The sequence below is a fragment of the Hesperophylax consimilis genome, chromosome 19 (genome assembly GCF_061612785.1).
Source record: "Hesperophylax consimilis isolate HC1 chromosome 19, BYU_Hcon_1.0, whole genome shotgun sequence".
Classification (NCBI taxonomy): domain Eukaryota; kingdom Metazoa; phylum Arthropoda; class Insecta; order Trichoptera; family Limnephilidae; genus Hesperophylax; species Hesperophylax consimilis.
The window spans coordinates 3,642,749-3,666,417 of record NC_142854.1 but is presented as its reverse complement, the minus strand read 5'-3'; the positions used below and the strand labels follow the sequence as shown (position 1 = coordinate 3,666,417).

General features: G+C 34.1%; 1 protein-coding gene across 2 annotated transcripts in view; it reads left to right on the top strand.

Moving 5' to 3' along the window:
* The window catches only part of LOC149414663 (uncharacterized), a 71,291-nt gene that overhangs the window by 35,805 nt on the left and 11,817 nt on the right, over positions 1-23,669 (top strand). The window contains exons 1-2 of one of the 2 annotated variants that reach the window (XM_089642939.1): positions 19,659-19,768; positions 21,045-21,160. In XM_089642939.1, the coding sequence (XP_089499065.1) occupies positions 21,062-21,160 (99 nt within the window). In that variant the 5' untranslated portion in view covers positions 19,659-19,768; positions 21,045-21,061. Of the gene's footprint in view, positions 1-19,658; positions 19,769-21,044; positions 21,161-23,669 lie in introns of those variants that run through there. The other variant, XM_089642938.1, reaches the window with a different exon arrangement.

Here is a 23,669-nt window from a genome sequence, read left to right as displayed (position 1 = left end):
TTATTATTATCTTACCTACATATTTTATAGACTCAAGGAAATTTTAAACGCTGAAAAATTGAAAATGATCTACTTCTCTCTGGTGCAATCTGCAATCACTTATGGCATAATAGGATGGGGTGGTGCACCTGATACATTTATTAAGCCTCTACAAATAATTCAAAAACACATAATTAAAGTCATATATAACAAAAATAAAACATTCTCGACCGACCTATTATACAAGGAATCTAAATTATTTAACATTCGTAAATTATTTATATTACAAACTATGAAATATTTATTTAAAAACAAAAATAATTTCAAAATAAATGAAAACAGAATGAGCAAAAGAACAAATAATATATTTTACACCCCCCAAACCAATACTAAATTAATGCAGACACATAGCAGTTTCATTGGTCCTCGTACATTTAACCTTCTACCACTACAAACTCAAATGATAAATAAAAAGATAGAATATATTAAAGAGGTAAAATTATGGCTAAATGAGGCAGATATTGAAACGCTTTTACTATAAATTTATTGATCCTTTCTACAACTCACTTGCTGAAACTTTATAAACTATTGTACATAATGTTTTCTCTTTACTTTTTATAATAACTATAAACAAAAAAAACCTTTCTACTAATGCATATTATACTTTAGGTACTTGAAATATAGTAATCATTTTATATTACCCACACTCAGGCAGTGCCTTAGTGGGTTTTCATTTCTTGTGTATACTATTTGGTATTATATATTGTGTTATTATATACTATCTATTAATATGTATAATATGTGTAAAGAAATGAAAATAAATAAAGTAATAAAAAAAAATAAAAAAATAAAAATAAAAAATAAAAAAATAAAAAAAATAAATGCTATGTGCCTATGTCAGTTTTTGGTGATAGGGAACTCCAGTCCGTTTTTTTTTTAAATTTTTTTATCATTAATAATGACCTCTTAATAAGTCGTTATAGTAATTTTCAAATTTTCAATTTTTCGGCTTTCCCAAAATCGCACAAAAACCTATGAACGTGATCTTACCTTGCCAGTCTCAAAAAGGCTTTTTTTTCAACCGGCCTGTTTTTTTTATGGGAGTCAAGACGTTTTTATTCTTAAGATAACCCGCTTTTAACATTGAAGAAAATAATTTAAAATGTTGGCAACTCGTCACTACAGTTATTTTGTTGAACCAAAGTGCAATAATACATCCATTACCGCACCCAATGAGTTACTAGAAAGCACGCTAAAACTCCCCTTATTTGAATGCTATGAATATCTCTATTAGGTTCTTTAGATTGATGAAGTTGTGACCTATCTAATGTAGAAGTCAAAATATTTTTTCGGCATTTTTTACGCTAAGAAATCGACAAAAAATCTCCATTCTAGGTCGATTTACAAATTTGACGTAGGCACTTCCTAGCAATAAGTCCCAGATTTATACAGGAAAGATCAATGGTTTCGTTGCTTGTGTAGCACGTAGCGCCGTCTTGTTGAAAGTAAACGTTGTCCAGATCAGTACCATCCAATTCCGGCCATAAAAAAATCATTAATCATCTCTCGATAGCGCAATCCATTCACCGTAACTGTTGCTCCAGCCTCATTTTCGAAAAAGTAAGGTCCAATGACTCCGCCGGACCATAAACCGCACCAAACAGTCACACGTTGAGGATCGAGAGGCTTCTCAACAATAACTCTTGGGTTTTCCAAGCCCCAGATGCGACAATTTTGCTTGTTGACGAAGCCACCGAGGTGGAAATGGGCCTCATCACTCAAGATGATTTGCATTTTATTCACTCAAGTGAATTTTAATAATTTCAATGCATTGTTGAAGCGTGTATCGTTCCATTTTTATTAATGGCGTAGTTTCTACTCGTCAAATGTCAAAAAATGATAGCTTCAAAAGTAATATCTACCGAAATAGCGGGCTATTCAAAATAACACCTCTTATTGGAAAACCATGTATATTGCCTTTTTGTGTAATATCGCCTCAACGGCGCTGGGTGACCTCCTCGTAGTTGAACAATTACAAGAAGCCCAACTGTCCGGTGCCAGTGGACTATGGCATCCCTAACCGGGATATTTTGTGAGGCTGATGGGAGATGGGGAAGGGGATGGTTGGGAAGTATTTGGCTATTTAGATCTGATCGCCAAAGCATTTGGTCTTTCACGATGTTGATAGTTTCTAACATTCTGAAGTAGCACTCCGGGCTCCGGGCATTGGGTCTCCTTATATTCACATAAACAAATCATATTTCAAGTTTTAGGGTTTGAACCTTCCAAACTGTTACTAAAACTGTGACGTTATCTTTATTTCCACGTATTTTCACGTGACCGACTTCTAGACTTTTCGAGCTTACCTTACGCGTATAGACTGTTAATGCGCAGAATTCACACACGGACGGATCCGCCCGAGTGTTCCTGCGACGGACAAATCGGCTCTGTCCATCGGTCCGCTGTCCGCCTGTCCGTCATGAGCCGATCCATGTGTGAATGGACGCAATGGATCGGCTCGCCGATCATGACCTCATTCGCAGCCGATGGGCGTGAGACCTCATTCAGTGATGGCATGTCCTACATTTCAGAATGAGTTTGTCATGAGATAATTAAGTACTGAATATAATGTCTGTTTTGTTAAATAAAACGTACAGTAATTAATAACTTTGAAATGACAAGTATATTATTTATAAGTACAACTGATAAGACGGTTGAAAGAGGACAATGAACACACGTACCGACCTTTTATACCTACGTTCCTGTCGTACATTCATCAGAGACATACGTTCACAATTATTCAATAGTGTCCGACCTACGTTCAATACACTGAATTCCAACAGAGAATATTTTCATATCTCGGGGAGGGGAGGAATGGTTTAGTTTCAGGTTCTAGAGAATTTCAAAGTACACAAATTTTCCCAGAGTATTTCTAAATTTTCCCATATTGAGAATTAATACTACGTTGCCGTAAAAAGTTTTTTTGTTTCCCAGATCTAGGGACTATATGAGATACTCATCACTCGAATGTCCGGATGTCCGCGTGTATGTTGCCGTCGGCGGATCGGCTCGGTAAGAAGATCCGTGTGTGAATTCTGCGCTGTAGTCATAGGCTGGAATCGCTAGAGGGAATCAGCGTTATTAGATTCTTATATTAGTCACTATTACTCATTAGTCATTACTGGGTATTCACGTCACTATAAATAATACTGTACAGAGTGACTGGGATTGAAGGTGATAATTCGCACCGGTTTTACCAGCCCAGTACTGGTTTTTTATTCTTAGTTCTTGTTAGTGACATGAAACCAGTACGCAAAATGTACCGGATCACAAAAAATTATTTATGGTAGCACTGACCCGTAAACAATCACTGGGAAGTTATAGAGGCGCTTATTGCGAGCTTATATCTCGTCGAAACGTGTTCCACAATTATCATCTGTGCATTTCGCGATTAGGAGCGTTGAAAAAAAAAGTAAAACCAATTTTTCGCTTCGTGTCTCACATAAATATAATACATCAATGGAGATAATCTGAATTCTAGACAAATCAGTTCCAGTTTTGAAAATGACAGTTAAAATAATTTTCTTTTTAAAATATTATATTGTAGTTTATCGCTTGTTTGAATTTTCCAAACAAACACTTGAAAAATGAAATTTTAATTCAAACAAAAAGTTTTTGAGTTCATTGAACCTGAGTTACAGAGAGAGTTATAGACGAAATTAGTATTTTTAATAATATCTTCAGATCGAGTAATCCTCAATCGCTTTTGTAAAAAAAAAGTCTCGTAAATAATTTACCACGCATTTTCAAACATCTTACGATTTTTTTTAAATTTCGCTTTCTATTCTTCCTCATTGAGTTCCAGTTACCGTGTACAAAACCACGTTGCGTCTTTTCTCGTTCTTATCATTTTAAATTCCAACCAATGTCCTTCGTGTTATCGGGTTTCTTTTGGCAAACCCACATGGCTGCCGCTGGATGCTAGAATGATAATAATAATAATAATAATAATTGGATAATTTGTAGAGCGCCGTTTTTGTGAAAAATCACCTCAAGGGCGCTGTACAATTTATTTCGAATGATATGAATTGACACTAGAATGTCTTAGAACTTTTCTCAAACATGTATCTTTCGTAACTAAAAGGATATTAATGGCTTCAAGATAACATGAGAAATAATTGATTACACACCTACCGATGAAATTATATTGATGAGTATTTGGATTATGATATATAGGACTGAAGCATCCGACGTTATTCCGACAAAGTTTTTCAAAATTATAAGTACTCGGAGAAAAATGAGTGTGGTTCATTTATTTGAATCTTGTTAAAAACGTGATTGCAATCCATTTCCTAATCATTCAATTCAGAATATATCGGAACACGTGCTCATGCACATGTAAGTTTTCGTCATTTTAAACATTTCGTTTCGTAAGATTAAGAAAGGGATGCTTAGATGGTTTGGGCATGTAGAGCGAATGAGCCAAGAAAGGAGTGTGAGGAGAATGTATGACGCAAATGTGAATGGTAGCAGAAGTCGGGGACGCCCGAGAAAGATATGGCACTATCAAGTGAATCAGTTACTTGAGGCGGACAATGCCAAGAGTCAGAATAATAGAATAGTATGTATGAACGTGAATGAGCAAGTTGTGTGTGCCAAGACCGAGTTGTTTGGTGGTTACGTCTTCTCTTCCCACCCTTGCGGAGAAACGGCGTGATGGGTAGTTAGTTACGAAATGTTACAATTATTATAATTTTTATGAACACGTGTTCCGACATCCTAATCACATATTCGTGTTTTACCGACACTTTGTTCGGAAACCTGTCAGTTCATTCGTTTGAGGCCTGCAGTCCCGTTTTTAACAGAAATAGGAATAATTTTACAAGATTTTTTTATAAATTAGCAATTTTTTAAATCAGTAAGTTTTCTCATCTCATAAAAACTTTTTGTCAATTCCCAATATATCGGAATGTCTATTGTTTATATTTCTATTATGATTTGATTTATATCTACAACTTCTCTCCATGGCTATAAATGTATTGATAAATATTTTATTTTGTAATTTTTCGTTTTATATAATCTTTTTTTTTAATAAATTTTTGAATTATTCAAAAATTTCAGTAGAGGTAAAGTCACAAGGAGGAAATCCATAATTGGTTTTATTTTGGCTATATAATACTTACACGTGCTCATGCACCTGCATTTGCAATGATAAATTATATATGATGATGAAATGCGAAAATATTATGATTTTTATGAACACGTGTTCCGACATTGTGATGATACATATTTTACTAAAAGTTTAACAATAAACCTACAAATCATTCGTTGAGGGCCTGCAAATCGGATTATGAATAATTTGAAGAGATTCTTAATAAATTAGAAATACTCATTTTTGAAATGTGTGCTATAAAATTTTCCACTTATTTTGAACGTCAAGCAAGAAGTATCAAAAAGTTACTGTAAAGGGTGGGAAAAAGAGATGGGGGTGGTATTTTGAATAGACGGTGATCTTCCTCTTGTTTTGAAGGTCAAATGTGCGAAATTTCATCAATCTTGGAATAAAACTGTAGATTTGTATAATATTGAAATTAGTTAAGGCCATACGTAGTAATGCAAAATCATGTGTTTTTGGTTTGAAAATTTGGTCGCCTAGAAATGTTTCAGATGCTTTAATTAAATACTGCGAGTAGAATACATCTTGGCCTTTGAAATAATCGAGTATTTTTTAGATTAGTCTTTTTATAAGTCCAGAAAAAAATAGTGTAAAGGCCTATGAAAACTGCTTCAAAATCTCCTACTTACGAACCCATTTTTGGTTATGATTTTATTGTATAATGTGGAAAATTAAGTTTTTTATAAAATGATCGGAAAAAAATTAAATATTTATGCCTGAACATCCAGAAAATAAAATAAAAGGCACTCTTTGGCCATGTTTTTTTCTTGCATAAATCAAAACAGGCGGATGATGTTAAGCGGGAATTTAAACCTTATAGCCATGTACGTAAGGGTTGTTATTGATAACGGCTCAATTTAAAATATTACACGACGTAGTGCATCGATTGGTAATTCTGGATTGAGTGATAAGATGGACAAAAATGACGTAAAATAATAAGATCTCAATAATAACCGAGTGGTTAAAGGCGTTGTCTCTGTAAGATAGAGATCATGGGTTCGATTTCCACACGGAGAAAACTGATGCAAAATATTGCTAAAAATATTATTAAAAATCTGATAAAATTATTCGTATTCCTATTAAAAACGGAACTGCTGGCCTTCCTAAAAAACGTATGTATCATATTTTCGTATTTCGTTGTTATATTTATTTGGAATAGCGCAGCTGCATTAACACGTGTTCGAATATATTCTGAATTTACTGTTTTTTTGTTTGTTTAAATTTATTAATATTATATATCCTAACTTATAATATAACTAACCTTAAAAACTTATTCCAATAAAATTAAATATTTGTTTATCTAAGTTTGTTCGAGTACATCCAAAGATATTAGAAGAACGAGATATGCTATGTTGGCCGCCGGACCGTAGCCGGAGTACTACCTAATTAGGGTACTTTGAACGGTATCGGGACGTGTACGCACAGAAATCTGTTCTATGTATTAGTGCGGATACCTTAGCGCAAGCGAAGGTGTGCAGTAGTATTGGTGAACAAAACCGGCGACACTCGGCAAAACAATTCCACTCAGTACGAACTGCGCATAGCACATCTCGTTCTTCTAATATCTTTGAGTACATCACTTCTTTTCGTTTCATATTATTGTAAAAATTCCAATAATATTGTTGTCGAAATGGTTTTCCGAGTGGGTCCAAAAATATCACATCGTAAAGTGAATTTGATCTTCTATGTATATCAGCCAAACACAATATTGTGTAACATCAGCCCTGATGATAGACACAGTCAGTCCGAAACGCCGTCTCCCTTCACACTAGCTATTCACTAGCCGTTCACGTAAAATTTACTCTGTTACTTTAAGATAATTCGATTTCCATCTATTTTATATGAATTAAAAACTGACTAAATTTCTGATGCGCAGATACAATGTAGACATGTTGACTCTTTTCCACGAGTATTTCCAAGGAGACTGCGAAGGAGCTAGCAGCATTGATCCCCTGTGCACCTGTGCATATACGTAAAACCGACACGTTCAGAAAACCCGTTCACAGTGTAGTTGATATCGGCTTCTTGGGAACGGTTTCTCCGACTCGTTCTTATGTAAGTCGACCCTCATATGTGGAACGAGCTACTGGCATATGTTTTTCCTCTTTCATATTATAATTAGGGCTGCTTCAAGTCCCGCATTAACAAAACCCTTCACATAACTTACAACGACTGTGCAGCAATCATCGATATACGAACGCACGTTCCAGACATAATTCCCGCCAGGTCATTATTTGAATTGAATCCTATAATTTCTATACCCGCTATATCCGATTTTTTGACAAAATGATCTGAGTATGACATCTTGTTCACATTTTTGCGAGCAACAAGAGGAGCCTAAAATTGAGTTTCAAAACCCTCCTTTTCGCGACCAAAAACCATGTTTAAACTGCGAGTGAGAAACCAAATCCGCTATATCATACAGAAAGTTACTGAGTATTTCTCAAAAAAAGTGTACATTTTGGAAAAATAAAGTGTGCCTACAAACAGTTCAAAAATTTCACATGTTTTTAATTAATCATACAAAAAAAATATGCACCATTTTGTAGAATAAATATTAGGCTTTAAAATATCGAAAAATAAAAATTACAATCGTATTAATTCACAAATATTTTAATTTTTTAAAAAATATCGATTTTTACCTTCCATACAAAATAAAATTGCCACCCTACCCACCTCATTTGTTTATACTTCATAAAATGCGATAATAACGTTATAATATGTGATTTTTTGTATGTTTTAGGGTCTTGATTAAATGTAGTTTCTGTAAAAGGGTAATTTTCTATGGGGTTTCATAATAAATTAATAATTTATGCACAAAAAACAAAGTGAGACATCACCATTTACTTTTTAGTAACTACTCTTTAGTTACGTTTTATTAGTACTTCCACCGTAATTTTTAACCCATTTGTAAAATTTAACATGGGAAACACTAGCCTCTTTCTGATTAATTGTTGGTCTGACTTCTCCGCCATAACATTAATTGTTAAAATCAGTAATAACGTGTTTCTTTAGTGGGACCACTATTTCGTAACAGAAAATATTTTAGCCTTTTTTCACAAAACGGTAAGTCTTTTTCTACTTATCTTTTTGTAACATGTGCGGTACGAACATTGCTAAGCTTACATATTAACACTTTTAAATTTTATCAAACCATTGACTTTTTATAACATAAATTCTTATTACAATTTCGTAACGTTTGTTATGAATTTCGTAACGTAACGAAAAAGTTCAATGTAAAGCTGAGTGTACACAGTTACAACGTGATTAAGAAAAGTAAGTATATTGTAAGTGTGTCTAGCATTTTTATGAAAGTCTTATGTAAGTTTAGTAATAATGTAATATATTATGCACAATGCACAAATATACATATGTATTTAGATATAATAGGAAAAAAATAAAATTTATTATACCATAGAGCAGATCTGTTGATGGCGCTGGAAAGTAGGTAGGTTGTAATACATAGGATGCTGGAAATTCCTGATGGTCAATGGCAGAACAGGTGTCGTCGGACTTGTATGTTTTATCATCGCGATTATATGGCATTATACATAATGACAAGTACTTGAAGATCAAGCTGAGCCGTCCAATACTGGTTTTATTTTAAATAAGCTTGAGGCACTCATACACACTATCCGTTCTACAGGCGATCTATACAATATTTATAAGTGCCTTAAGTTTTTTATAAAAGCTTATTTAAATATAAGTTTATTTTTATTTACTCTGATAAAACCATAACTACAGCATAATTTTTTTTAGGAATGCCCCCAAAAACCAATGCCAAAAGGCAAAACGCTTACAGAGAAAGACTGAAAAAGGAAAATACAAATAAATATGAGGAAATCCGAATTAAACATTTAACAAAAGTTATAGAAAATATCAAAAATAAAAAAAGAAATTCTTACAGAAGAAGAAAAAGAAGAGCTACGGGCAAAGTGGAGACAAGCCAATGATAAAAGAGCTGAAAGAAAGAAAAAGGCTAATCCTACGACACAAGACAATAATACATTTGAACGTAGAAAAAATAATAAAAAAATCCTAAAGGAAAGACTACAAAAGCTGACTGAAGAAAATACTCGATTAAAAAGTCGAAATAAGAATTTAAGACAGTGCTGTAATCGGATGAAAAGGCAAGTGAATATTCTGAAAATATTATTGCATAAACAAACTAAGACTAATAATGATGCTATTCCCATTGAAACTGGATTATATAATAAATCGAAGATGTTATAATAGTAAATAATAATGCCATAGAAAATAACGCTGATATTGAAAATATGAATAGTGAAAATGAAGATTCTAACAAAATCAAAGATAAACCATGTGGAGTGACTATCTTAAAAACGAAAAACTGGAAAATATACATACAAAAAAGAAAGTGGTTTGTAAGGGCCTTATCTCTAAATCTCTATCACTAAATGACTATATTCATGCGCCAAAGCAGAGTGATAAACCAAAGACTGAAAAACTGACCAAATTTGTCTCGGAAAGATTTCAATTATTATAAAGATGAGGAAGAAATTTATAAAACGCTAATGGATAGTGATTCAAACTAAATAATTGTATGTTATTAAATTTTTAATAGTTTAAACAGTGCCTGTTCTTTAATTTCTTAAGATTTGTTGTATATTGTGTTAGGTACTTCAATTTGGGAGCTGATAATTTGATTAAAAACATTTATTTATACTCCCTTGTTTTTTTTTAAACCCCTTTGGTTTAACAAAATACAAATATTTGTCGTGAGTTTATGTATGTTTGTAGTATGTACAATAAATAAAAAGTAAAGGATAATTACTTACATTTAAAAAAGACGACAACTAATTAAATTGAATAAATAATAAAAAAAGTAAAATAAAATTTGCCATTGTGTAAACAAGCCTTATGTTTACTATTTAGTTACGTCTTATGACTATTTCGTAACACTATTTCGTAACTACATTTTCGTTACGTACATTTATTTTGAGAAATACTCTACTATCAAAACCCGCTATATCGGATTCAACGAATCACAAGCAGTTATTTTGCCAAAATACAATATGGCCGCCGCTCTGACGCCACGCTCGTGTGTCAAAATGATCTACGCGTGAGTTTCTAAACCCGCCATGTCGGCTCAGTTGACTATCAAAATCACGAAGTGAGTATCAAAATCCGCTATATCCATTTTATTTATCGAAATAACTTAATTATTGCTAGACATATATAGAAAAATAAATGCTTTTCGAAATTTTATTACTCCAATTCATTATATAAAAAATTGTAATGCATTTACTTATGTACGCTAGAGATGTGACAGTTTTTTGCGGTTTTCTCCAAATCAATGAAAGTTGATATAGCGGGTATAGAAATTACACGACTCAATTATCATCTACTATATCTAATGCAAGACTCCCGCGCAAGCGCAAACGAATCGTCCATATTTCTTTGTGCACGAAACATTTTTTTACTGCACTACACGGGGACGGCATCAGACGGTATCGAGTCCAGACAACCCTGTCCGCCGAAACGAGCGACATGAGCGAGACAGATTACGCACATAACAGGAAATCTCGTGTCGGTGCAGTGCAGATATAACTCACCCCGTGCACTATCGAGCGCTTTGAAGGCAACTGAATTTTACACCACTTGGTCATGCGTAATCCAACGTCTCTGGAAGGAATTCGTATAGGATTACTAATTTACAATGTTAGCGCTACAACATTTATACATTGTTTTATTTATGCACTCGTGCGCGGTGAGTTTAAGCGGTTTCGCGAGATCAAGATGATTTTGATAACGCTGACTGAGCAATATTATTTATTCAATTATTTTACAAAGGTAGAATGATTTTTCAGTTCAAATCATTAAATATTTATTACAAATCGCACAATCGATATAGTTATTATCTCGATTGTACTGTATTTTTCAAAATTGATTTATTGAGTGTACGTCGACAATTTGCTGTCTGTATACTGTATATTATGTTGTTATAATATGAAATCGTAAACAGCATTACCGACAGTTCTGCATTATTAAACAGAATTGAATTGAAAGTACCTACAAGTTCGTGCAATATTTTTAATGAAAATCACTTTAAAACTAATTCAAATCAAAATGCTTGCCTTTTATGATTGTGTTCAGCACGTAATAACATTCTCTCTTCTATAAAATGTCTATTAAAATGTATGTATTCATATCCCAAATTAACCAAACTGCATAAAATGTAATGATATGTTATGGATTACAGCTTGTTGTAATTATCCGGTCGAGCGATTTTGGGCATATGATGCCAAGTTTGCAAAACGTTTTAAGCCATCACTTGCCATAATGTGCCAAAGTTATAAAACTAGATGGATATATTGGTTTTAAATCGCACTAAGCAGTTTTATATGTTTCCATATTAATATTTTGAGGAATGGTTTAAATTAAATAATATGGTTAGTGTATTATGAAATTACGACGAACAAACCACAAGTCCTATAACACTTTTCCAGACAATTTGTCTATTTTAGATTGTCTATTAAAATTCCTCTTAGACTTAATAGACCGTTTTAGATTGAGAACCATCCTTTATCAATTAATAACATCAGCATCCCTCATCGCTCGATGAATATAATAGTTCATACTGATAAAATTAGGCCATTTACGTAAATTTCGGTGAGACCAGAGTTCGTAATTACTCACGAAAACGTCATATTTGACATTTGGTTACTGCTAGCGCCTCGGCGTCTAAAACAGAAACTATTTTGTTGCTTACCAAGGCTTGAGAGGTCGATTTAGCCGGCTTAAATTTGAGCGAGGATACGGATTGACTGATATACCGGGGACTCATTTTGAGCGCTTAGTTTCGAATCTATTTATACGTATATCTATGCTTGCAGGTGACATTATTTTTAAACAACGCTAGATGTCAAATGGTCCAGTGTGTGGATGAGTGCGTTCAGTCGTTCAGTTATAAGTTTGGAATGAAGGTCTTTGGGGCACTTTAGGAACTAGTCTATTATCTTTTCCTTTACGCAGTCAACACATCACGTTCTTTATACAAATACATAGTATTTAAGTGCATTCTTTTTCCGCAACATGATCCATTATTCTGTTGCATGATTTTATTTCCTGTCTATTTTTATTAACCACATTAACGATAGACTGGATTACCTGTACAAATACTCGAGATATGAAAATATGTGGAAAACATGTTCATCACGGACATAGAATGAAGAAGAACGCAAGAAATTCCTTGTGGGCGTGTTTCGTGATTCAAATATTTGCCCAATCGAAGCTTAAATTTCCAGCACAAAACAACTGTGTTTACGAAGTTCAATTTAATTTTTATTTTTATATGAAACCGCACGAGAGTCCCAACTGCTACCAAACGTCTGGATCCAGTGAGAAAAATGAGTATTGCTAATTAATTAAAAATCTCTTCAAATTATTGGTAATCTGGTTAAAAACTGGATTGCAGGCCGTTTCCTGATAAACTTTTAGTAAGTTCCTAATTCATTTGCCTTGATAGTATATAATGACGAAATGCTACAATATTAGGATTTTTATCAACACGTGTTCCGACATCATGATAATACATTAATATTTTACTAAAAGTTTACCAGGAAACCTATCAATTCATTCGTTAAGGGCCTGCAATCCCGTTTTTAACCGGATTACGAATAGTTTTTAGAGATTGTTAATGCATTATCAATACTTATTTTTGTCCGTGTGCTCTACAATAAGAATACTAAATTATTGTATGTTTATTGAGTAGGAACATGAACAAAATAAGTATATGCAGTACAACGCACTTCACTTTGCAGTAGGAGACGTCGCCACTGTAGTTATTTTGAGTACAAAACTTCTAAAAGATTGAAAATAGATGAAACTTAATAAGTACTTCAGTATAAAACAACGTTTATCTCCAAATAGTATTACAACAAAGTCGCTATCCGCGTCCGTCTGTTTGTGCGCTTAGTTCTTCTAAACTTTTTTTTTTTTTTTTTTTTTTTTTTTTCTTTATTCATGAAATATTAATGTGTACAGTTTTTACATGCTTTTCGACTACCACACTAGACACACGCCCGTATTATGGTAGTCGAAAACTATAGTTTATTATAGTCGAAAACTATGCAACGGATTTTGATAAGGGTTTCACTATCATTTAAAAAAATTCTCTGGAAAGGTTTTTATAGATAATACATACATATTTTATTTATAGAAAATAGTTAAAAGTCGTGCAATGCCGGGTAAATGTCATCTAGTATTTCACATTTCAAAATTTGAAATTTGTTTACAGAGTTTATTATAGGGTTTTCATTATCATTTAGAGATTTTATTCCGGTAGGTTTATGTCATAGACATATGAATATTAGTAGACCTGCCCTAAGTGATTAAAAGCGTATTATCCCCACTCCCCATACCGGTTCCATTGGAGCCGGCTGTGCTCGCGTATGGCCTCAAGTGAAATTTGAAAACGTGACGTCATCATTATTGTGCGAACTATGGTCGAGGCATCATCGGTTCATTTTACGAAATAACACGGCAAAATGTTGACTTGTACTATGAAAACTTGTAAAAATAGATGTGAAAAAGAGAATAAACCCAATTGTCGTATTACATTCCATATATAAGCATTATTTTACTTTATTTTAAGCATATTCACATCGTATAATATGAATCAGTTGTTACTATCACACCGAGAAACGTCTGGACGCGAAACACAAAGCTGGTTGGTTGCTGGGAAGTAAATTATGAACATTTATAAAAGTGTCTTAACTAAATACTTAAACGAAATATTCGACTCTGAAAATGGAACCGAATTTTTTTGCCGAATTTGGACTTCGCAAATTAGTTCATAACGTGGCGAGTAATTTGCGCTCCCATGTAAAAATGTCTATTCATTCAAAAGCAGATTTTACTTTTAAGAAGTAAATGGTGATATTATAATGCGAGATGCCTATTTACTGTCAGATTGATTTATTGACGAATCACAGTCAGCTTCACTCCCTTCGTTCTTCAACAGTTGATTTTACCCCTCGCCATTATCTTCTCGTCTATTAATTCCCATGTCTGTGGTTTATGTATATAAAACATGCATGTTACGTTTGTAAAAATAGAGAAAAGTCGAAGTTTTGTAATAAAAAAAAAATATTTTTCGGGCGCTTACATTGCTAACGCTGGCTAAACCCTGCGAGATACATCAAAATAATGTACTACGGAATTGTATATCTTAAAAAAGCCAACACAAAAGTCCCCGATGGTATATGTCTATCTCCTAAGAATAACCCCAAGCAACGCCGGATAGTAATATATATATATATATATATATCAACTAGTAATATTTTAAGACTAGCTTACTTGTCCCAGCGTTGCTCGGCTTTTCTATACTTTCTATAAATATATTATATATGTAAACCTTCCGGAAGAAATTTTCTAAACGACAGTGAAAACCTTATATAAATCCGTTGCGTAGTTTAGAAGAACTAAGCGCACAAACATACAGACGCGGATAGAAACTTTATTTTATACTCCAAGGTTTTCCAATAAGAGGTGTTATTTTGATATTCAATCGTAAAAGATCAATGGTTTCGTTGCTTGTGTGGCACGTAGCGCCGTCTTGTTGAAAGTAAACGTTGTCCAGATCAATACCATCCAATTCCGGCCATAAAAAAATCCTTAATCATCTCTCGATAGCGCAATCCATTCACCGTAACTGTTGCTCCAGCCTCATTTTCGAAAAAGTAAGGTCCAATGACTCCGCCGGACCATAAACCGCACCAAACAGTCACACGTTGAGGATAGAGAGGCTTTTCAACAATAACTCTTGGGTTTTCCGAGCCCCAGATGCGACAATTTTGCTTGTTGACGAAGCCACCGAGGTGGAAATGGGCCTCATCACTCAAGATGATTTGCATTTGATTCACCCAAGTAAATTTTAATAATTTCAATGCGTTGTTGAAGCGTGTATCATTCCATTTTTATTAATGGCGTAGTTTCTACTTGTCAAATGTCAAAAAATGACAGCTTCAAAAGTAACATCTACAGAAATAGCGGGCTATTCAAAATAACACCTCTGATTGGAAAACCCTGTATTTAGAGATAAAGATTCAAGACTCTGATACATGGAAAAACCACAATACACAATGGACTTATTTAACAATCCTCTTGGAGTAATTCATAACATTTTATATAACTTAAAGATTACAATATGAAAACTGAACGCTTTTCATTCTTTGTCATTTAATCCTTCTGCAAAGATAAAATAAGCCTGATTGATGTGCGTCTGTCTGTCTGTTTTGTTTTCATAAGTTGCACGTCACATTGTTTGAATTGCTGTTATGTACACAGTTTATATGTAACATATAACGTTATGCTTTACGAGTTTAATGCTCCACATGAGAAAATATCAGGCCTGTAAAAATGCTTTTTTTTTCTAGATTCTTATATTCCATGAAGTGGTGAATCATTTAAATTTACTGAATTTAAAGTTAATGTTCTTTATACAAATCGAACGGCGTCATATGCGCCTCACAATTTTTACCCCATATGGGTTTATTCAAATATTACCTGGCTTTTATAGACTTAGAGGCCTTGTATTTTCTCGGTAGGGAAAAAATTTGTTACCTAAAAACCCTACTAAAATTGCATGTATTATCCAGTATCAGCACCGCCAGCGACCAACGGCGGCCATATACTACATACGTGTCTGTTTGTGTTGCGTTGGGATCGGGGGGGAGATTCGGCTGCGTCCTATTGTGGGAATCCTTCCGCATTTGCCTTTGGGAGTAAGGGAAACCGCAGAAAACCTTACCCAGGAAGGAGCGGCCGATAGTCAACTTGAAACATATACGGCCTTCAGTAACATCGGTATATGATGTCCTGCATTGTAAAAATGCTTTGTAGTCATGGACAGAATTTTTTTTTTACATTAACTTTACACACGAGGCTCTGAGGAAAATAATTTCTCTCAGGGCCTGTCATCTTTGGGGATGTTGGATGGAGGATCTTTTTGAGGAGAGGACTGAGTGAACGTGGGGCTTGAAGAGACCGCACCGCTGAACCTTTGAATTCAAGAACGAGTCGTAGAAACGATCCGTTATCGTGCAACAAATGTCAATCGTGTACAAATGCTGTTTGGCGTGTTTTGAAGGGATCAATGACGCTAGTTCGTCGGAGCATCTTCCATTGAAATACCGGTAGAACAAGGACAGCATTTCCGCCTGACGCCAATGCTCCAAATATTGCAGTCCGTTCGTTAAGGCGAAGCTTAATGCCAAATCACTAATTTGATTAATCGTCATAACGAATTGGTGTACATTATGAATACAAAATAATATGCTTTAGATAAATTGAAGGTTTTCCTATCGCTTCGCTTGAGTAGAATACAAATAAAAAAATAAATTAATCAATAAAAAATATAAATGCAAACTACTAAAAAATATATTTTTTCAATAGAAATGTATGAACGCATAAAGGAAACAACTTTTAAAAAATTTAAAATTAAAATTTACGCAGAGTTTTTTTTAATCAGATGTAGACAGTAATTTACCTGTTATTTTGAACGAGGAGTGTGCAAAATTTCAATTCAAGTGGTATAAAAATTGTGCTTCAAGGGGTGGGGAAAGGGGATGGGGTGTTTTTTTTTTATATCTCTTGTTCTTGTATATAAGGACATGTGTGCGAAATTCCAGCAATCAAAAAAACTGAAAAAAACGCCCGCCGCCACAGACAATCTTCTTAAAGCCTGATTTTATATACGTACGCCATATTTTCGTGGCTTGGCCTATTTCAGTATATCGCTCGCCATACATTTCCACTGGGCAAAGCCATGATGCGTATTGTGTAATCTGTCAAATTCAAAAAACATTTATTGCATAAAAATACAGAGTACAAAGGGTATAGCTTATAGGTAACATCGTATTTCTTCCAGTTAACCCAACAAATACACATTATAATACATAACCCAACAATTACATGAAAAAACAGAGGTATTTAATTAATGTAAGGTATTTGTTTAAAAGAAATGTTTTTAGTGATGATTTAAATTTAAGTATGTCGGTTATTTGTTAATGCTACGTGGAAGGTTGTTGTATACTTTTATGGCCATGTAGTGTGGTCCTTTTTGAAATATAGTTTTGTTTGCTTTTGGAATTAATAAGTTTTCTGTGTTGAGTTTTTCTGTGGGAACTTTTCTGGAGATGATCGAACTAACAGGCATAACTCCATGTACGTCACTGTCAGAAGTTTGAGATTTTTAAAAATTGATGTACACGAATCCAGGTGATCAGAGTTTGTTATTTTTCGTAGTCACCTCTTTTGGATGATAAAAACATCTTTGGCGTTTACTGAGTTTCCTCAAAAAACTATTCCGTATTTTATCATTGAGTATACGTATCCATAGTATAATAGTATGTCAGCCCCATTATATAAGAATGCGCCGAGTGTGAGCGGAAAATGATTTCGCACGAACAAACCTAATCTATTATACTCGTCATAGCCTTTACTAGGAAGAGGCTAACGTTTGGTAATAGCTAATGGCACACGAATAGGTTTGTGTAGCAACCAATTAATCCACTTCCCTCTACGAGATAAAACCACCATTTCCTTGTTAAATTGTTTACATTCACTTCCCGAACGAGATAATAATACATTGCGCAAAAAATCCTTGGAATTGTGTTGTAATTACTCATTAATGTTACCTTAACCAACCACGCACCGTTTCTCCGCAGGGGAAGGCAGATATACATCGTCACACAAATCTGTCTGTCTGCAAAAAATTCTGTTTTTCTTATTATTTAAATTTCCTTGTAGAGATTAAGAAAGGGACGCTTAGATGGTTTGGGCATGAAGAGCGAGTAAACACGGAGAAAAATTAGTATTGCTAATTTATTAAAAATCTAAATTAACTTTATTTCCAAGATAATTGGAATATAAACTGTCCGGAAGAAGGTTGAGTGCAACCGAAAATGGTTTAAAACAATTTTTTTTTGCTTTCTTCGATAATTATTAAAAATGGGATTGCAAGCCGTTTTCTGATAAACTTTTAGTAAATTCCTAACATATCGGAAAAAAGTGTTCATGCTCCTTGATAATTAATATACAATGAAGAAATGCGGAAATATTATGAATTTTATGAGTACATACATGTTCCGACATTGTGATAATACATTCGTATTTTACTAATTGTTTATTAGTAAACCTACCAATTCATTCGTTAAGGATATGCAATCTCGTTTTAATCGGATTACGAATACTTTGAAGAGATTCTTAATAAATTAGCTATATTAGTCATTTTTCTTCGTGAACGAATGTAAATGGTAAAAGTCGGGGATGCCCGAGGAAGACATGGCACGATCAAGTAGTACATAGTTAACGAAATACTCGAGTCGGGCCAAGTCAAGAGTCAGAATAACAGAAGAGTATGTATGAATGTCAATGAATGAAGGAGTGTGTGTTAGTGGACAAGATGGTTAGTTAGTTAGTTAGTCAGTTAGTTATTTATAGATGTAACATAATATGGGTCAGTGGCGTGCAGACCATAGAGGCTGACAAGCAGTTAACGCCTTATTACCTTTTTTATGCGAGTACCGGCACAAGAGTCCCAACTGCTCCCAACCTTCTGAAGCCAGTGAGACTATGACATCCCCAATTGGATACGTTGTGAGGCTGAAAGTGGTGGGAAAGGGAAAAAGATAGGAAGCGTAAGGTTCTGAACTACCTGGCTATTCAAACCCGGTCACCAAACACAACAGTATCTATCAACTTATCCACGTGCTCCAAGCTCTAAGTTTTCATCGTTCGCAATTGATTTATTAATTTTACCTACAAGGAAATATCGCGCAACGGAATTATCAGTTACTTACCAATAATAATTTCATGTTATGTTAATTTATTTTCATCTAGAGATAGTAGATTATCGCTGACTTTGTTAATTAATTAATGACAATATCATCTGTAAGAACCGTGTTCATTAAAATGAAAATTTAACTAAGCAATAATTATAATAAATGACATCTGATTCGTGTTGGAATTTCCACAGCTTAGTAAGATAATCTCTTTGTGTAGGTACTTGCTATCGCTGAACTAAATATCTTTTTATCTTTACTTCCCGGTTACGCTCGAGATTTTCCGTTTTTTTATTTTTATAACAAACAATATAGCGCCACTTTAACAGTTGTGTTTATTAAAATTCCATAGTTCATGATAAAAATGACGTTGCAAGCTAAAAATAGTCGAATTTTCATAAAAATTTCACTCGGAAAGAGCTGTGCAAATTTCGTGCATTTGACAGTTTTTCAAGCAGATTTCTGCTTTATAATTAAAAAAATCTTACTTAATAAATTGCTTTCAAATCGGTGGAGAAAAACACTTGTAGGAATCAAGAAAAATATATTGAAGTTGAACTTACTTCATTCTGTTAACATACAAAGTAAATACATTCTGTCTTTGCAACTGAATAAATAATTATTGCTTTAATTTGCATAGCAGAGAAAAAAATTGCAATCTCTACGTCAGAAGCAGGTACTTTAACTTTTGTTTATCCATGTGACATGTCAAAAGAATATTATTATACAAGGTTCCCTAATGTATTATTGTGACAATTATTCTACGGCAACAGACTACATTTCTGTAATAAATAGATTACGCACCGTTGGTAACTCTTATACTATGTTAACTGATGTTTTTAGTATGCCTGTATTGAAGTATAAAGCTGTAATAAGGAATCATTTTAACAAGATGCATAACGTCAACTAACTAATCGCTTTTTTGAAGTTATTCTGTCGGGACGAATTTTCTTTTAAGTTATCGAGTTTTTGTTTGGATAAATCTATCATTCCACGGGTCGGTAAGCAATCGACATAAACCGAATGCTGCAAGTAAGGTGACAGTCTGCAATGCAGTTCAGCGTGGAACTTTTCTGAGCTGATCCGTGGGACGAGGGGCCAATCAAAATGTTATAATATACAAACATAATTAAATCGATTATTTTTACTAGAGAAATGTTTCGCGTGAATTTCAATGGGCTAGAAACACAGACATAGGAATTAATAGACGAGAAGATAATGGCGAGGGGTAAAATCAACTGTTGAAGAACGAAGGGAGTGAAGCTGACTGTGATTCGTCAATAAATCAATCTGACAGTAAATAGGCATCTCGCATTATAATATCACCATTTACTTCTTAAAAGTAAAATCTGCTTTTGAATGAATAGACATTTTTACATGGGAGCGCAAATTACTCGCCACGTTATGAACAAATTTGCGAAGTCCAAATTCGGCAAAAAAATTCGGTAAATTTTCAGAGTCGAATATTTCGTTTAAGTATTTAGTTAAGACACTTTTATAAATGTTCATAATTTACTTCCCAGCAACCAACCAGCTTTGTGTTTCGCGTCCAGACGTTTCTCGATGTGATAGTAACAACTGATTCATATTATACGATGTGAATATGCTTAAAATAAAGTAAAATAATGCTTATATATGGAATGTAATACGACAATTGGGTTTTTTTCTCTTTTTCACATCTATTTTTACAAGTTTTCATAGTACAAGTCAACATTTTGCCGTGTTATTTCGTAAAATGAACCGATGATGCCTCAACCATAGTTCGCACAAGAATGATGACGTCACGTTTTCAAATTTCACTTGAGGCCATACGCGAGCACAGCCGGCTCCAATGGAACCGGTATGGGGAGTGGGGATAATACGCTTTTAATCACTTAGGGCAGGTCTACTAATATTCATATGTCTATGGCTAGAAATGTTTTCGATGTCAAATTTTCACTTTAAAGCAAAACTCTCGAATGTTAAACTTCAATCAAATTTGTACAGATTTTTCTATCTAATACTCTAAGGCCAACACAACTATTTTTTTAATGTGCACTTTATTCCAAAAATATTTATATGATATTTTCCCTTGTTCTCAGGAACGGAGATATGTCCCATGAAGTCGGTGGTCCACCGCGTGGGGGCCCAGTTGAACAAGGCCCTGAGCGAGAAGGGGCTGGCTTTCCTTGTCAATCACGGGATCAGCGATGAGAAGGTACCTGACCTGACCCTTTTTACACCTTTGTTATAGCTTGTGTAATAAGGGGAAACGCTCAATGTGCTCAGCTGAACAAAGCCCTGAGCGAGAAGAGACTGGCATTCTCTGTCAACCACAGGATCTCCCCAGTGGTATGAGTGGATTGTGTGGGTGATATGCGCATGCGGTTTCATTCCTTTATTTTATTAATATTTTAATGTATATGTTCGTGCAAAAGCTTGCAAGTTACATTAACAGGTTTGACAGACAAACAGACAACAGGAATAGGCCAGAGTAGAGGGAAAGTGGTGACCCAGTTAAAAGGGGGGAAGGGGGTTATTTTGCTCGATACAAAGTAAAGTTTATAGTTGAAAGAAATGGATAACATCATTGTATTGTTGTAAGTTTGCTTATTTTGTTTTACAAAACATATTATAACAAATCCCCTGTAATAATAATGTTTGTTTAATTTAGCTGAACAGACCGGTGATTTGCAAAATGAATTACATGATATAAAATTGAATACAGAATAAATAAAATAAAATAGTTGACATATTTAGCGCTTGTACTGCGGTGGCTTACGGGAAATTCTCCATGTATGGAGTAGGGGCGCGCCCTGCCACTGGGCGACGGCCTGGACGAGAGTGACTCGTCCCGGCTACTCTGTGGCTCATCAAAACAGTGAAATGCACCCTTCCCTTTGCAAACATCTGCGAAATGCCGAACAGCACCCCTTATGCGTGGTTATACTGTACTCTGAGTGTTTTAAATGATGGGTAAGAGCAAAGACGGCTCTAGGGCTACAGAAGTGGAAGGAATATTATAAAAACACCAATGTATGTAATTAATTTGACACTGCTCACCTATTCTGAACCCGATAGTACAATATTGTTTAATTTAAGATTATTTATCTAATTATTTACACATATAACTAACTTTTAACTCTTTGCACGCGGCCGTATCAACTGTTGTTAAATAAATGTATTTCTTGCTCACTTGGACATTCGTAGAACTATCACGATGCTGACATCTACAAGAATTTCTCAAAAATAAAATTGTATTTCATAAAAAAAGATCGATAATCAAGTGCGCCTCTTCGCGCCTTTTAGTCCTTTAGTTTACATTTTTGTCAATGGATGGCGTTAGTACTAGTATGTCATTCACAACTTTTCATAACTAAAAATGATAAGTGATCATGGTGTCCCACTTGTGTCTATCAACGCAGTACACTAGTAGTGCCTAAGTACACACACGCCGAGTGAATGGCGGGACCACATTCAAAAGATACGGTACGTCTTTGTATGAAATTTTAAGTTTTTGTTTTTATAAACATCTAAGAGTGTTGACACACGAGGATTTGTTTTCATATTTTGGAGAATAATCTGTTCTGTCTATATAGTCCAATAAATAATGCCAGAATGCTATAATTTGACATTTAATTGCTTGCATAGGTATTTGAAAATATGTACCGCGTGCGGGTATAGATAAAACGGAGCAAATTAACGCGTTCAAAAGGTTAAATAACTAACTCCAACCTCAGTCCATTGTTTATAAGTAAATTTAAAAAGTAAACAATGAAAGTAAAGGTACCTATACGTACCTAACATAATTTCGCGAACTACTATTCAAGTTCAAGATGGTTATCGTTTATCACACAAAAAACTTTAGACTGACATTTTTTGACATCTCCCTCTAATACCTTAATAATCTTAGGTCGTAGATATCTCTGTCTCACAGTGGTCATGTCCGAAAACCCATTAAATATAATTTTTGTACGATACTAAACTTACGTCAGACATGATAGTGTTTACCTCCTTTGTCTGTATAGCAAAGAGAAAGAAAGGAGATGGTTTTGGGACAAAATTTAAAGTGACCCACGGTAGGTACATTCAATAGCTTCTCATTTGGACGCTAGATGGTACTGGAACGAATCGAAAAAACATATGAATCTGAATGAAAATTAAATCTCAATTAATAATCTGGTAGTTTGTTAAATCCTTTTTTATATTAAGGCGATGCACTACGTTGTCTAATATTTTAAATTGAGCCGCTATCAATAACAACCCTTACGTAGATGGCGATAAAGTTTCAATTCCCGCTTAACACCATCCGCCTGTTTTGATTTACGCAAGAAAAAAACATGGCCAAAAAGTGCCTTTTATTTTATTTTATGGATGTTCAGGCATAAATATTTTTATTTTTTTCAATCATTTTATAAATAACTTAATTTGCCACATTATACAATAAAATCATAACCGAAAATGGGTTCGTAAGTCGGAGATTTTGAACTTTAAAGCAGTTTTCATAGGCCTTTACATCATTTTTTTCTGGGCTTATAAAAAGATTTATCTAAAAAATACTCGATTATTTCAAAGGCCAAGATGTATTCTACTCGCAGTATTTAATTAAAACATCTGAAACATTTCTAGGCGACCAAATTTTCAAACCAAAAACACATGATTTTGCATTACTACGTATGGCATCGCCTTAATACTATTGCACAATATTTTTGGGAGGTCATTGACCA